At 30.0% G+C, this 13,519-nt stretch overlaps 1 protein-coding gene across 1 annotated transcript in view; it reads left to right on the top strand.

The window, feature by feature from the left end:
• The window catches only part of LOC148604716 (uncharacterized), a 75,119-nt gene extending 63,076 nt beyond the window's left edge, over positions 1-12,043 (top strand). Inside the window, exons 12-13 of the mRNA XM_088548720.1 lie at positions 410-595; positions 4,310-12,043. Coding sequence (XP_088404846.1) covers positions 410-595; positions 4,310-4,399 — 276 coding nt within the window. The 3' untranslated portion in view covers positions 4,400-12,043. The remainder of the gene's footprint in view (positions 1-409; positions 596-4,309) is intronic.
• The last annotated feature ends 1,476 nt before the right edge of the window (positions 12,044-13,519 follow it).

Genomic DNA, 13,519 nt, shown 5'->3' with positions numbered 1-13,519 from the left:
CCAAAATAATCTGCCAAAATCCATAGAAGGTTCTGTTCTTCTTGAAATGCTTCTGAAATTAGCCATTTGTCAAATAATGAGGTCTCTTGAGGTAGAATAATCATACTGGTAAGAGAAATAATATCTCTAGTCAATAGATGTGTAAAAGGATCAGTGCCATTAAGCCTCTTTGTATGCCTTATCACATAGACTGATATGCCATATTATGTGCTTGTTTCTATTTGTGGCCTAAGTGCCTGGTAGTCTGAAGCCAAAAACCTTAAGCTTGAATGGGGAAAACTAATTTATGTGCATTAGGTTTCTAAGTATGAGTTTAAAGGTTCAGTCATTTAAGAACTTAGTATTTACAGAACTCACAGTATTACTACTTTTCTATTCTAAATGATCTTCTCTACTTCTTTATTTCCAGAATGATGAAAAAGGTCTACATATTCAGTTGAAGCTTTCTCAACAACTTCATACTAAACAAAACCTGATTGGTCAAAGTCTGACCAATCAAAGAGATGAACTCAGCATGTTGAAGACACAACTCAAAGACGTAGGAGGTATCAATGGACAATATATGGACCTGTTACAGCGTTTATCGAGTTTGGAGGTATTACAAACATCAGTAATAATCCTTGTACCCCTGTTCCCTCAAACATTAGGGTTCATATATGTTTACATAAATCCAACAAAAAATGATAGGTTACATTCAGTTTTCAAATGTAGCTTATCCTTTTGCTGAACTAGTTTTGCTTGTTTTGTACACAAAGATTTCTTTAAATTTAGCATCCTATGGCAGATATTACATGCATGACCAGTGACTTAACTGGGTTAAATTTTTCAATCTCTATCGATTGACAGCAATAAAATATATAGGGTTCACAATATTTCAATTTTAAAAACACCAGTCCATTGTAACAAATGGGGCCACTGTTGACATTGCACAAGTAAATGGAGATCAGCAATGGGATTTGGGGAAATTGAACAACCTGGGTTCTTTGCAATAAAGAATTTATTTTTCAAATTAATTTAAATTTATTACTGTGATATTAGTAAACAATAGATACACAGTTGATCATGAGCTACTGTCTAAACCTGTATTTTTTCCATATTGCAACACAACTGCAATTAAGTTACATGTACAAGTAAGTCCAGATACTCATAAAACAATGTGTGAACTAACTATACTTGAACTCGGTGCTATTTATTGTAAACATTTATGATGTAGCTCATACATGAACAACCTAACACTGCATGTATATCAGTCTAGTACATTATTCTTTAGGGCTAGTAAATCAGGTTTTTTAAGAGTAATTTATTCTTTTTTTTTAACTTTACAGTATGGCATGTCATGTTTTACCAGCGTGTTTCTGACAATCCATGCACTATAGGATTATTCATATACAGAGAATTTAAATGTGTCAAAATGGAATGAATATAATTTCTTCTTCAGTTGTGAGGGGTTTAAATTATTTCTCTACTGAAGATGTTAAAATCTTAATTTTACCATAGAGTGTAGAGAAATAAATTTAATCAAAAATAGGCTGAATTGGTTTCTTCCGTGGCATTGCGTTGTAGAAAACTTGGAAAATGTGATATGGCAGGAAAACTTTCGAAGAATATTTATTCACCACCAATTGTTAAAAGTACTGTGCATTTTTAGTATAAAAAAGTATGTCCTCTCTGCATATGAGAAAGGAATAAAATAATTAAACCCTGTGGTGTCTCTGCATTTACCAAGTATATGTCGGCAAGAAATTTTAGGTTACTGACATTTTTCTACAAATACTACTCATCATAGCTGCTTCAGTTGGTTGACAAAAACTTTCTACATGTTGCAAATGTATACATTGAGCAGAAAGCTAGCAAGAGGAGATAATTCAATTTAGTGCACAATAATACAAAGTTGTAGGTACGAGATCACAATTAATTCCCCTTGACTTTTCGTTGTATACGAATATAGTTCCTTTTTTTTAGTGTGTTTCTTCCTGATTTTTTTTCTTTGCTGTCATAAACTTTATTGGTTAGTATTAACTGCAGAAATGTAGGGCAAGGATCAAATTTACAAGGTTTTTTTTTTCATCCTGTAATTTTATGTGGAAGTTGTGATTTGGTCCTGTCAAAGAAGGACATTGGGAAGTGGTCACTTTGCATGCCTACGGGGTCTCAGAAACAAAGTTGCTAAAAATAAAATATGATGATGAATTTTTCTGGCACTCTTATAGAAATCTGCTTTTATACATGTTTCCATATTGGTGAAGTTTGAATGAGTTTGAAGCGGTGGAATTTTTTATATATGTCAAGATGGGTCTGTTGAAATGCACTACGAAATTAATTGTATCCTCGTACCTGTAAAGAAGCATATCTCTCCTAGTAAAACCTCATTAGTATGCAAACCATATAGCTATGTATTAGGCATCACATTTTAGATATAAGATATATTTCCAAGAAGACATTTTCCCTAAACCTAACAAAATTAGGATCTTCAACAAGTAGTCATGAATTTTATAAGAGGATTACTTTATGATATAAAGCAACTTGATACTTATTAACAACTGGAATTAAAGGTGTAAATTCTAGGATTTGTTTCCAGTTAATTTGATTCAGGCAGATTTAAATATCTTTTCTATTGATTTAGGAACTAAATAATTTTGTGACTTTTGTATCAAATTATTCCTATGAGATTATTATGGTTACTGACATCTCTGAGTAGTTTATATAGATGCATATATACCAACATCTGTAAAAAACTGGGTTTCCAATCATCACTTCTATATTCAGACCTTAAAGTAGTTTTGAAACATGTATACAATGAATCTTGTCTAAGCCTTTTTTGACTGTAGGATTTGTCTTATTATACAGCAGTTTTTTTTATCATGATTAAAATATTCTGTTTTGAAGGGACTTTTAAAGTGTGTGGTTTAGACAGGATGTCAGTTTATATAGGGCTTGGTTTAGGCAAGCGTCACTGTACACATATTTTATTACTTGTGATAGGCATTTAAGTAGTAGTCTTTGTATGAATCGTGCAAATTCTATAAGTGAGACACCTCAAAAAAGGCTACACATTTTTATGATTGTTAACAAATTGCTTTATAGGTCTATTTAATGAAATGTATAGTTATTCGCTCCAATCTGTCTGCTCTTAGAAGATAATTGGCATTGAAATCCAATAGTGTCTATTATATTTTAGTGTCATTTACAGAATTATCTACCTTAATTTTGAATTCTACAGTGCATTCTATATCATTTTTATCACTTATGAACAAGGGTTTTATGAATAGCCACAAATTACTTCCGTTTACTATGACATTGTAAACAAAATATCAAAAATAAAAATGTAGGCTTTCCAACCATGAACCACATTTTGCATGATTTATGTGGAGTGCTATTTAATATAAGCAACACTGATTATTGTATTTAGTCTGGAAAATGGTCATGATACATGTCCTACTATGGTATTTAATTACAAATGATTCTTATTCTTACCTGAAATGACAGGATCACCACTCAGCCACCCAATCTGCCTCAGTACTAAATATGGCCTGTGTGTTTACCTTTGGAAAAACTGAATGTTAAGCCAAAGTATAAAGTGTAATAAATATTCTTTTAAATAATAAGTCTTATGTCTAGAGGTTCACATGGTAAAAAAAAAAGAAAATAAGTAGGCAAACTGGCAAAATTTTTTTTAATTTTTGGGTCAGGCAACCCTTCAAGCAGATTGACATTAATTATCTCATGAAATGGTACTGACTCTCGGTTATATATTTTTTCCTGAAATATGACAGTTAATTTGCTTGATTTTTTTTTGTTTGCCAATTTTTTTTTTTAATTAATTTGATTTGTGCTTGAAATGGGTTATATGATAACTTTATGAGAAAATAAATAAAATGAAATTTACATTTTTGATTCCAACATTTCTGTTTTAATGTCCCGGCCTGTAGTAATTAGATAATGACATATGATAACTTTATGTGATAAAAGGTCCTTTGAAGAATTGTTTGAGTTACAGCTCATATAATGATGGTATTCAGGTGAATTACAGTGCATATAATGATGGTATTCAGAGGATATACATGGTCTTTCCTTGATTACTGGGAAATAAAATTTAACTGGACAATTGAGAAAAAACTTCCTACCAATGTCTATTGAGTTTAAGTCTCCTTCTCAATTGTCAAGTCAACTTCCTAAGAACATTCATCAGATAATACGTCATTTAATCGAGGGAAGACCCAACTGTATCCCCTGAGCAATCTCATTTTTTGAACTGTAGCATTTATTTATCATTTCTTATTATAGACAATTAATCATTTTTCTTCTTCAGAAAGAGGTACGAGAACAGGACAGCTTACTAACAGATCTTAGAGAACAGTCACATGTCAAGATTAAACAAATTATGTCACAGGAATCATAGGGTTCAAAGATTAAATGGTAAAAAAGAGACTTTATACAAAGTACATGGAGAACATTTTTATTTGAATTAAGTGAAATTACAATTTATAATGCAGGTCTTCCTATATGGGAGCTGACTACATAGCAAAATAAAACCTTGTCAAGTTACAGTTCATTTAGATTTATATGATTAATTTTCATCTCTGTAAAATGCAATGTAGGAGAAACTAAGAGGTTTTGAATTTGTTAAGATTGTGAAATGTAGATAATTAACCTTAAGAAAATTGACCATATCTTATTATGTTTGATATAAGATATTACCTTTCTCTTTTGTAAGGCTACCATCTTTGGGTAAGGCTATGGGGAAAAAAATCAGAAGAAAAGATTTGATCATAGGCTTATCCCTTAACTAGTGAATACAGGTTCAACAAAAAGTCATGCAGAAAGTGATAACTCTATATTTTATGTCAACTCTCTTAGGCCACACTTAAAATAATGTTTTTGGGTAGGTAGGCAGGTAGGTAGGTAGGTAGGTAGGGAAAATATTTTTTTTTGACAAAGTTCATATCAGTCTGTAAAAGTCATGATCAAAGAAGTGAAAAATGTTGCTTTGAAATTTTTTTTAGAATCTTGTCAGAGAATGTCAATAAAATTATTTGAGAAAGACCAATTTTTATGGATAGGTAGGATAAGGGGAAACAAACCTAAATTTTGGAGTTAATAGTGTAAATGCATATATTATGTTTTCTAAGTGATTTCAGAACCAATAAAAAGTGATGAAGAAGGTAGGGTAAGCTAAGGTTAAAAATTAGTCATTTGCAGGTACAAAAAATGTCAGGAAATTCTTTTTAAAATAATTCAACTATGAATAATAGCAGTAAACTGTTGTGATTTATTAAATTACTTTCTTAACTTGAGATACAACAATGTATAGATATTTTATCATAAATTTGACTTACTGAAAGATTTCAAATAAGAAAGTTGACAAAATTTTTTCAAATTATCACCATTTCCTTATTTGCAAGATTCTTATGTGAACTTGTATGAAATGTTTGTTATTAATACTTTATCATTTTCTGATATTTCACTCTGTTTTTTTGCATATGGTAGACAAATGAGCTAATCTAAATTTACAAAATGAAAAAAAAATATAGAATTATCTCAGATAAATATATTTTGGAATTTTACAATGTAAAATATGTTATTTTATTTTTAAAGTTAGTGTTCATGCCAAAATGTTATTATTCCAAGGTTCATGTCAATATTTAATGATGTCCACTGTTTGTATATGTTCATATTCACCAACACTTAGTGTTTGTATCATTATAACACTGTATAAATGCCATTATATTCTCAGTTTCAGTGTGTAAGATATAATTATAGATTTTTTAGTGCAATTTTAGCCAAATATTCATAACAGTATTTGCTACAAAGTTTACAAGTTTCATATTACTTTCATACTAGATTATTTATGACCAGGATTTTTTTTTTAATCCACTTAATTTTGTGAGAGTTATACCCCTTTGATAATTTGAATTGGGGAGACATATGTTTTTGTAAGCTAAATAAAATTCAATTAGTCCTGTAACCAGTTTACTACAAGTCTTATGTATGTGGTTTGTTGTTGACTACAGATTTTTCTTCGGTAATGAGTGGTTTGAATTATTTATTTTGCCACTCAAGATGGTAAAATTTAGATTGGCAACATACAAGCTCTAGGGACTAAATCTCTGGAGTGTTATAGTACCTGAACCGATCTGTGCAACTATAATTGTGATTGGTCCAGAATCAACAATCAGTTTTCAGTCAGTCATCAATCTGGCAAGCCGATCTGTTAAACTGGTGATCGCATCATGTGACCACTGAGCAGTAAACTGATCTGTTAAACTAGTGATTGCATCATGTGACCACTGAGCAGTAAAACCGAACTGTTAAACTGGTGATCGCATCATGTAACCACTGAGCAGTAAAACCGATCAGTTAAACTGATGATTGCATCATGTGACCACTGAGCAGTAAAACCGATCAGTTAAACTGGTGATCGCATCATGTGACCACTGAGCCATAAATATATTGTACTGATTCTGTTTCGTTACTCAATTTTTACGCATATTTATTCAATGCAATAGACTTTGACATCAATTAATTTCTTTTATTTTACATTTAATTTATTTTTAACAAAATACAATAAAATGGATTTGATATCATACAAGTAAATTTGATATGAGGTATTATATTGGATTAATTCAATAGAAATTCTCCAATTAACATGAATCAATCATCCGTCATTTTTTGTTGTATTACTTAACAAAACTGTGACCAGATTTGTCACTGGTCATCAGTTATCAGTCCATCAGCGATCGATCAATCAGTGGTCATAGACCCTCACATAGTTGTGCAGATCGTTCTTTTTTTTTTTGAGGGTTTTTTTTTCAGATCTGCCACAATTTTTGAAATCATTGACCATTATTAAGACATGGTCATATCTCCAAATGATTTGAAAGTTCTGATTAGTGGTAAGATCCATGAAGACATTGTGTTGAGTTAAACTGTCTGAAGAGTTCTAATAGGTGTGCTTTTATTTTTTTATGGTGAAATCATGTTTGAAAAAGATCATGTTTGAATCTGTCAACATGACAAGTGAACAACAAAGAGTATACACATTTGTTAAATGCAGTTTTGAAATGGTATTTATCTTACTGTTATATAAATCTATTTGTTATCTCCATCCTTAACCCTCAACCACCCTACCCCAACTTCCCTCCCTCTTTTTATCCCCCAAAAAAATGATTCCCTTCATATGTTTGCTTCTACCATCTTATTTTAAATACAGGTATGAATTTCAACTGAATTATTAAATCAGATACAAGAGTAGCAAGATACTTTGAATTATTGAATAGCCTGTTGAAGTCAATCTTACAAAAGGGAGATAATTCAATTTTGTGTTGCCTATTTAACACAAGGATGTAATTTTATGATTAAGGTTCAGGTGTAGCCATTGTTCATTTCCTTATATTATTCTGTGTTATTCTATGATATACCCAATTTCATGTGCCTTTATTTGTTTTTTGCTCAATTGAATCATTATAAGACTAATAATTTCTAATCCATGTGATTTAAATGTAAAACAGAAAATGCATAGATATCATCAAGTGCAGTCTCAATCGTCACATGATCAAAGCAGATTAACTCAGATTTTGGTCTTAATAAAACGCAAATGTAATCTTTAATTATTTGCATTATAATTGTAAAAAAAAATCTTTTACTGGCCATTTATGTAGTGTGTACACCTGAACTACAGTTAAAGTTCAAAATGGAAGAACTTAGATTATGAAGTCAAGTCCATTTCAGGGTCATTTTATTCAATTTTTATTATTGTTTCATATTTAAACTATAATTCCAAGAAATTGATTTTTTCCAGTGTTGTATGCCAAAAATGTTTAATTGAAGATAATGAAAATGTTTGTATAATATCACTTATGTATAAACAAGGGAGATTTTTAAACATAATCTTTGTATTTTTTACAACCATTACTTTCCTTATTAAATCCTTCAACTATCTGACAATCATAGACATTATATACTTGAAAGAAGCATTTATATTGGTTTTTCGGAGAGTCAAACTTGAAGATATTGAATTTGTAATGGATTGCTCTGAATATTATAGTATTATGTTATAGATAACAATGGTTTACCACATGATAAAAATGTCGATAATTCACACTGAAGTAATTGGGTAATTTCACTCTCAGACTCTCTCCAGCCAAAACATCAAAACACACGTACCAATCTGCCATTCACAAAATTTAAAATTCATATTGAAAATAGAAATGAATAATGGAGGAAATCTATATAATAAATAGGATAATCAATTGGTTATTGTGAATAACCAAAATTTGATCACTTGTGCCAATAATGCATAAAGATTTTAACTCGTGCACAAAACAAGTTCTGCACACTCTTTAATTCTAGGTGTTCTTCAGCGATTGTGATCATACTTTGGTTATTCACCCTTTCCAATTAACTATCCTATTATTCTTCACAGTGTTGGGTTTGTTAGGATCCCATTTAGACTTTCTACTTTTTCTTCAGTTTCTATTTTCAGCATATAGAAAGGGAAACCAGGTTGATCTAATGGTGTCATCTTTAAATTTATGAAAAATATTTAAACTTCACTTAATCAATCCTTCAACACAGTTACATTTTGTACTTGTAGTTTAAAGAACATTGTTTATTTTTCCATAACATTTTCAAAAGTGAATTTTAAGCTAAGAATTGTCAACATTGCCCCCTTTGAGAAATATGAGTTTTTGTCCACAAATGTCTTGCTCAAAGTAATTGTCACAATTTTGTACCTTTGTTGGGAAATAGCCGGTGTATATGTTACAATATTTTAGATGTAATGTTATTTGTAAATAGAAATATATACTATATTTATTGATGGTAATTATTTAAATGTTATAGTATTTTGCTATGTGTTATATTTCTGATTAATGCTGGATATTTTATGATGATGGTGATGACCCCTCCTGGGTCCAGGAGCGTTTCCCCACTTTAACTGTTTGGGAGTTCGTCAATGTGAAGAGTGTGGATATTTTAGTATGGAATCTGTATTATATATGCAGCTGTTTAGTTAATATTGGCTTTGATCCATAAAAGTTACACGTTTTTATAGAAATTGATTGATCACTTCAATCGTATGAAAAAAAAATTATTGTATAGTGATAACATATGCTTAGGAAGAACAGCTTATAGGCAAAATCATATCTTGAAAGAATGAATGACAACACGTGTCTATAATTATTGGTTGTCTTTTATCTATTTCCTATTATTTTTTTTCTCATCATAAAGTCCAAAAAAAAGGTTTGATGGTTAATCAGATTTATTGGGCCTTTTAGATATAAAGTTGATATAGCTTTTTGCATGAATTTTTTATCTACAATTTTTGTTCTAAAATTTCCTATTTAAACTTTGAAGTGATCCCTTTAGTTAAGGAGATCTGTTAATCACCAACATTTGTTTTGTATTTTAGGGTCCAGGTTTCTTCATTAGTAATAGAAATCCACTAACAAAGTTTTTCATATATTCATATGGTCACTAGTGTTGTATTTCCACTTAACATCCATGAACCCAACTTCCCACCTTAGTACTTTTTTATTATACTTTTTCTGTGATCTTTTACATCGTTAAGTAGACTTAGGACTATGATAGATTAATGTTTTTTTTCTCTATGTGGGAAACAGCTATTGGTTCTGATTGTCATGATGAAAGGCATAGAAATGGTGCATTTACAAGGTTAAATAATGTGTCTTCAATGCAAATTCTAATCCAGTTATGCTTTCATACATAAAATTAAACCAACAAATGTGAATTAATGCAAATTGAAGTAATTATAATTTTTAAATTCCCATATTGTATTGGCATTAAAATGCTGTGTGAACGTACCATTTCGGCATAAGAGACAACTCTTAAAACAATGCAAAATTAAAGTTATAATGCATATAAATGCAAAATGAACTAAAATATGCTTTTATGATAATTCAAAATACATTTATGTATTATTGTTTTCATGTAAGTTAGGTGTAAATACAGTATCGCTCACACTTTCAAAAATGACTTTCCTCAGTCTTAATACATGTATATGTGTAAGTACATAAATTAATGACTTTGTTTATGATGCAATCCCATGTTAACAAAGAGAGTTTTCAAGACTTCATAAAAGGTCAGCTCCATTCCTGCATTTTAACTGGTCTTTATCATACAAACTTCTCCGTTTTTTCACAGATCAACAAAGCATCTATTTAAAAGAACTCTCTTGACATAAGGAAATTTTATTGGCAGCTTAATTTGAAGTATAATGTTCATGACTTTGTTTTTTGTTTGTTTTTGTTTGTTTTTGTTTTGGTTTTTCATGTTTTTTTTTTGTTTTTTTTTGACAATTTTTCATCAATTTTTTTCCTCCATTTATTTGATATAATACATGTACTAAGATTGAATAATTAAGTCAATTATGTGCACAAGATAATCAAACATGTGTTGGTCACACCATTATATATAAAGTTACACTGGGAACAGTAATTCCAGGGGTAATTCTGTGTTATATCATTGCAGAGATATTAAATTTTTAGCTTTTTGTGTAAACGGGTGATTTATCTGATTAAGCTTACCATGATCCAATGTATTTTCAAAATGATGATTAAGGTGTTTTTTTTTTAATCTTATGAGTACTAAAGGATGCCATTGTTTACCTTCTTGGTATTTTTTTTTGTTCTGTAGAACTATGATTGGGCATTGTGATTGTCTCAGACAATCAGTTTATTTTTCCCACATTAGGATTGATGATCATTTTTTTTTCTCATTTTTTATTTTAACATCATTATTATTAATAATACCATGTTTTTATTAAAGATGTAGTTTAAATTAAATACACAAGATTCTAAATTTAAATTTCAATTTTACAAATTTTAGAAAGTTAAATAAATGAAGTAGATTTGTTCTTGTAGTATTGGTTACTCATGTAAGTTTGACTTTTCAGCAAAAAATATACTTAACTTCAGGATATACAGTTGGTCTCTCCTTATAATGGCCATTATCTTATAAAATATCTTAGTTGTAAATTAGACAATTGACCCTAGACTTTCTCTCAGACACCGATTTTAATACTTATGGAAAAATAGAGAGTTTGAATCTCCTTAACAATTTTCCATTAAAGACTTGAGGGCGGCGTTCACATGTAATGGTCATTCAATTAAATGAAGATCTAAATCAATTCCATCCCCTGAATTTCCCTGTAATACTGGCTGTAATTAAAGAATGAACATTATTAAAGTTGTAATCAGCTGTAATAATAGTACTGGTAGTTAGAATATTTTTGTGGTACCAAATTTATCATAAATTTTACATTGTGATTAAAATGTAAAAAAAAAGTTCACATTAGATAATATAGACATAAAGCAAGATAAAAAAAATAATAGCTGTGAATTGTTTTGTTCATGTGAAAATGTTCACTGTTTATTTTTTTTTTATTTATTTTTTTTAAGAATTGTCTATGATAAAAATTTTATCTATTGAAAAATAACAAATTTTCCATGTGCATATTTTGTTTATTGCAAGTTGCGCAATAAACAAAATATGCACATGGAAAATTTGTTATTTTTCAATAGACAAAATTCTTATCATAGCCAATTCTTATAAATTAATTTTAAAACATATTTGTATCTTTAAACATGAGAAAAGTAGCTCGGAATTTAACTGAATAGGGGCGTGTCAATATTTTTTATCCATTGAGATATAGCAAAATTATTTTAACCAATGGGATTACAGTATTTATCTCAAATTAATTTATTCTGTGATAAACTGTATGGAAAGAATATCTTAAAGGTTATTTTGTTTTCCTTATGTTTTATTTGGTTTTGACATATAAGTAATTTTGGACTTTTTTCTTGTTGAAATACCAACAGTAATGAACTTGATGGCAATATCAAACGATAAAATTTTGCCTCATAAAATTTCCCACCATACAGTTTTTTGGGCTGTTCCCGTTAGCACACACACTCCCATGTACGTACATTGTCATGACAACGAAAGTCTTTGGTTGAGGCCTTTATGTTATTGTTATGTGATATTGTTGTTATTTGTGATTCTAATGAAATAAATGTTAGCCTAATGACTGGATTTTTGCATATTCATGTACGTGCGTTCCTTTTTATTGTCAACTCGCCAACAAAGTTATAGATGGATTCTGACTGACAGAAAACGAGTCAAATGTATAGTTGTGAGGGGAACAGTCGGTAATACAATGGGAACGAACGGTATACCCTAACACAAAAATGATTCACACTTTTTCGAGAAAAGGTTAAAGAAAATACCAGCAACAAAAAATAGTGGTACTAAATCGTGACATCTAATCTCACCTAGACAAATACAAAAATACCATTCGTATAAGCGAAGCTCCTATCAAAAGAGCATTATAATTGATTGGTTTACAGAAGTAGTGAGTTGTTTATTTTAAGCACATATCAATTTCAATTCCTAGTATATTTCTTTTGCGTATAAAATAGAATTACTTTTAAGGTTCAGCTAAAGTCAATATCTAGGACATTCCTTAATGAAATGTTTTCATTCATAGTTTTAATAGTACATTAAATTTAGCATTTAAACATGGCTTAATGCATCTTTACATGTATATGACATACAAGCACAAGTCAAACTTAGCAACACGTATTTTATAACTTCTATATAACATTAACAACAAAAATGTAAACAACATATTTTAGAATAAATCCACAGCTGTCAAAAACATGATTTGACATCTGAAATTCATATAGTTCTGTTCCTGAATGAATAATGCAGTGCAAGCTATCAATTATTTGTGACAAATTGCTAAATCTGAACGAAAACTTTAATATTTCATGTTTATTGGTGTTGGTATTTAGCTGGATCATGGTATTAAATATCTCAATTCATCTAAATTTAAAGAAATTGCAATTTTTTCAAGAAAATTTGTTCTCAAGTTTGACTTGTGCTTGTGTGTTATATACATATAAAGATGCATTTAGCAGTGTATCAGTTTTTAATTTAATGTATTATTAAAACTATGAATGAAAGGAATGTCCTAGATATTGACTAATGCAGAACCTTAAAGCTACCTAGAATTTTGAGTCAATTTTTATCGATATGAAATTATCATTACCAGGTTATAGGGAGGGATGAGCGCACAAAAATGTTTAACCCCGCCACATTCTTAATGTCCCAAGTCAGGAACCTGTAGTCTAGTTGTCGGTTTGTTTTTGTTTTTGTTTTGTTGTTGTTCAATAGATTAAGTCGATATTCATCTTTAATGAACAGTTTCACAACATTTATTTTGGGACCTTTGACAGCTTTCTTTCCGGTATGGGTTTTGACATTCATTGATGACAGTGTGGTGACCTTTAGAAGTTAAATTGTTCGTTGCTTGGCATTTTGTGTATGGTTATTTCATTGGCAATCATACCACATCTCCTATTTTGATATATACTGAATATTACATGTCAAAATCTGTATCAACCCGAGACTCTTATGTCACCCCAAGGGCCACCAGGATTCATTTATAACATCTGTAAGCGATGGTATCAGCTCTTCTAGACAATCCTTCGGCAGCCAT

This window comes from Perna viridis, chromosome 10 (assembly GCF_037379345.1).
Source record: "Perna viridis isolate PV_CMFRI_1.1 ecotype Kerala chromosome 10, ASM3737934v1, whole genome shotgun sequence".
Lineage (NCBI taxonomy): Eukaryota > Metazoa > Mollusca > Bivalvia > Mytilida > Mytilidae > Perna > Perna viridis.
This window is presented reverse-complemented; position numbering and strand designations above follow the sequence as displayed.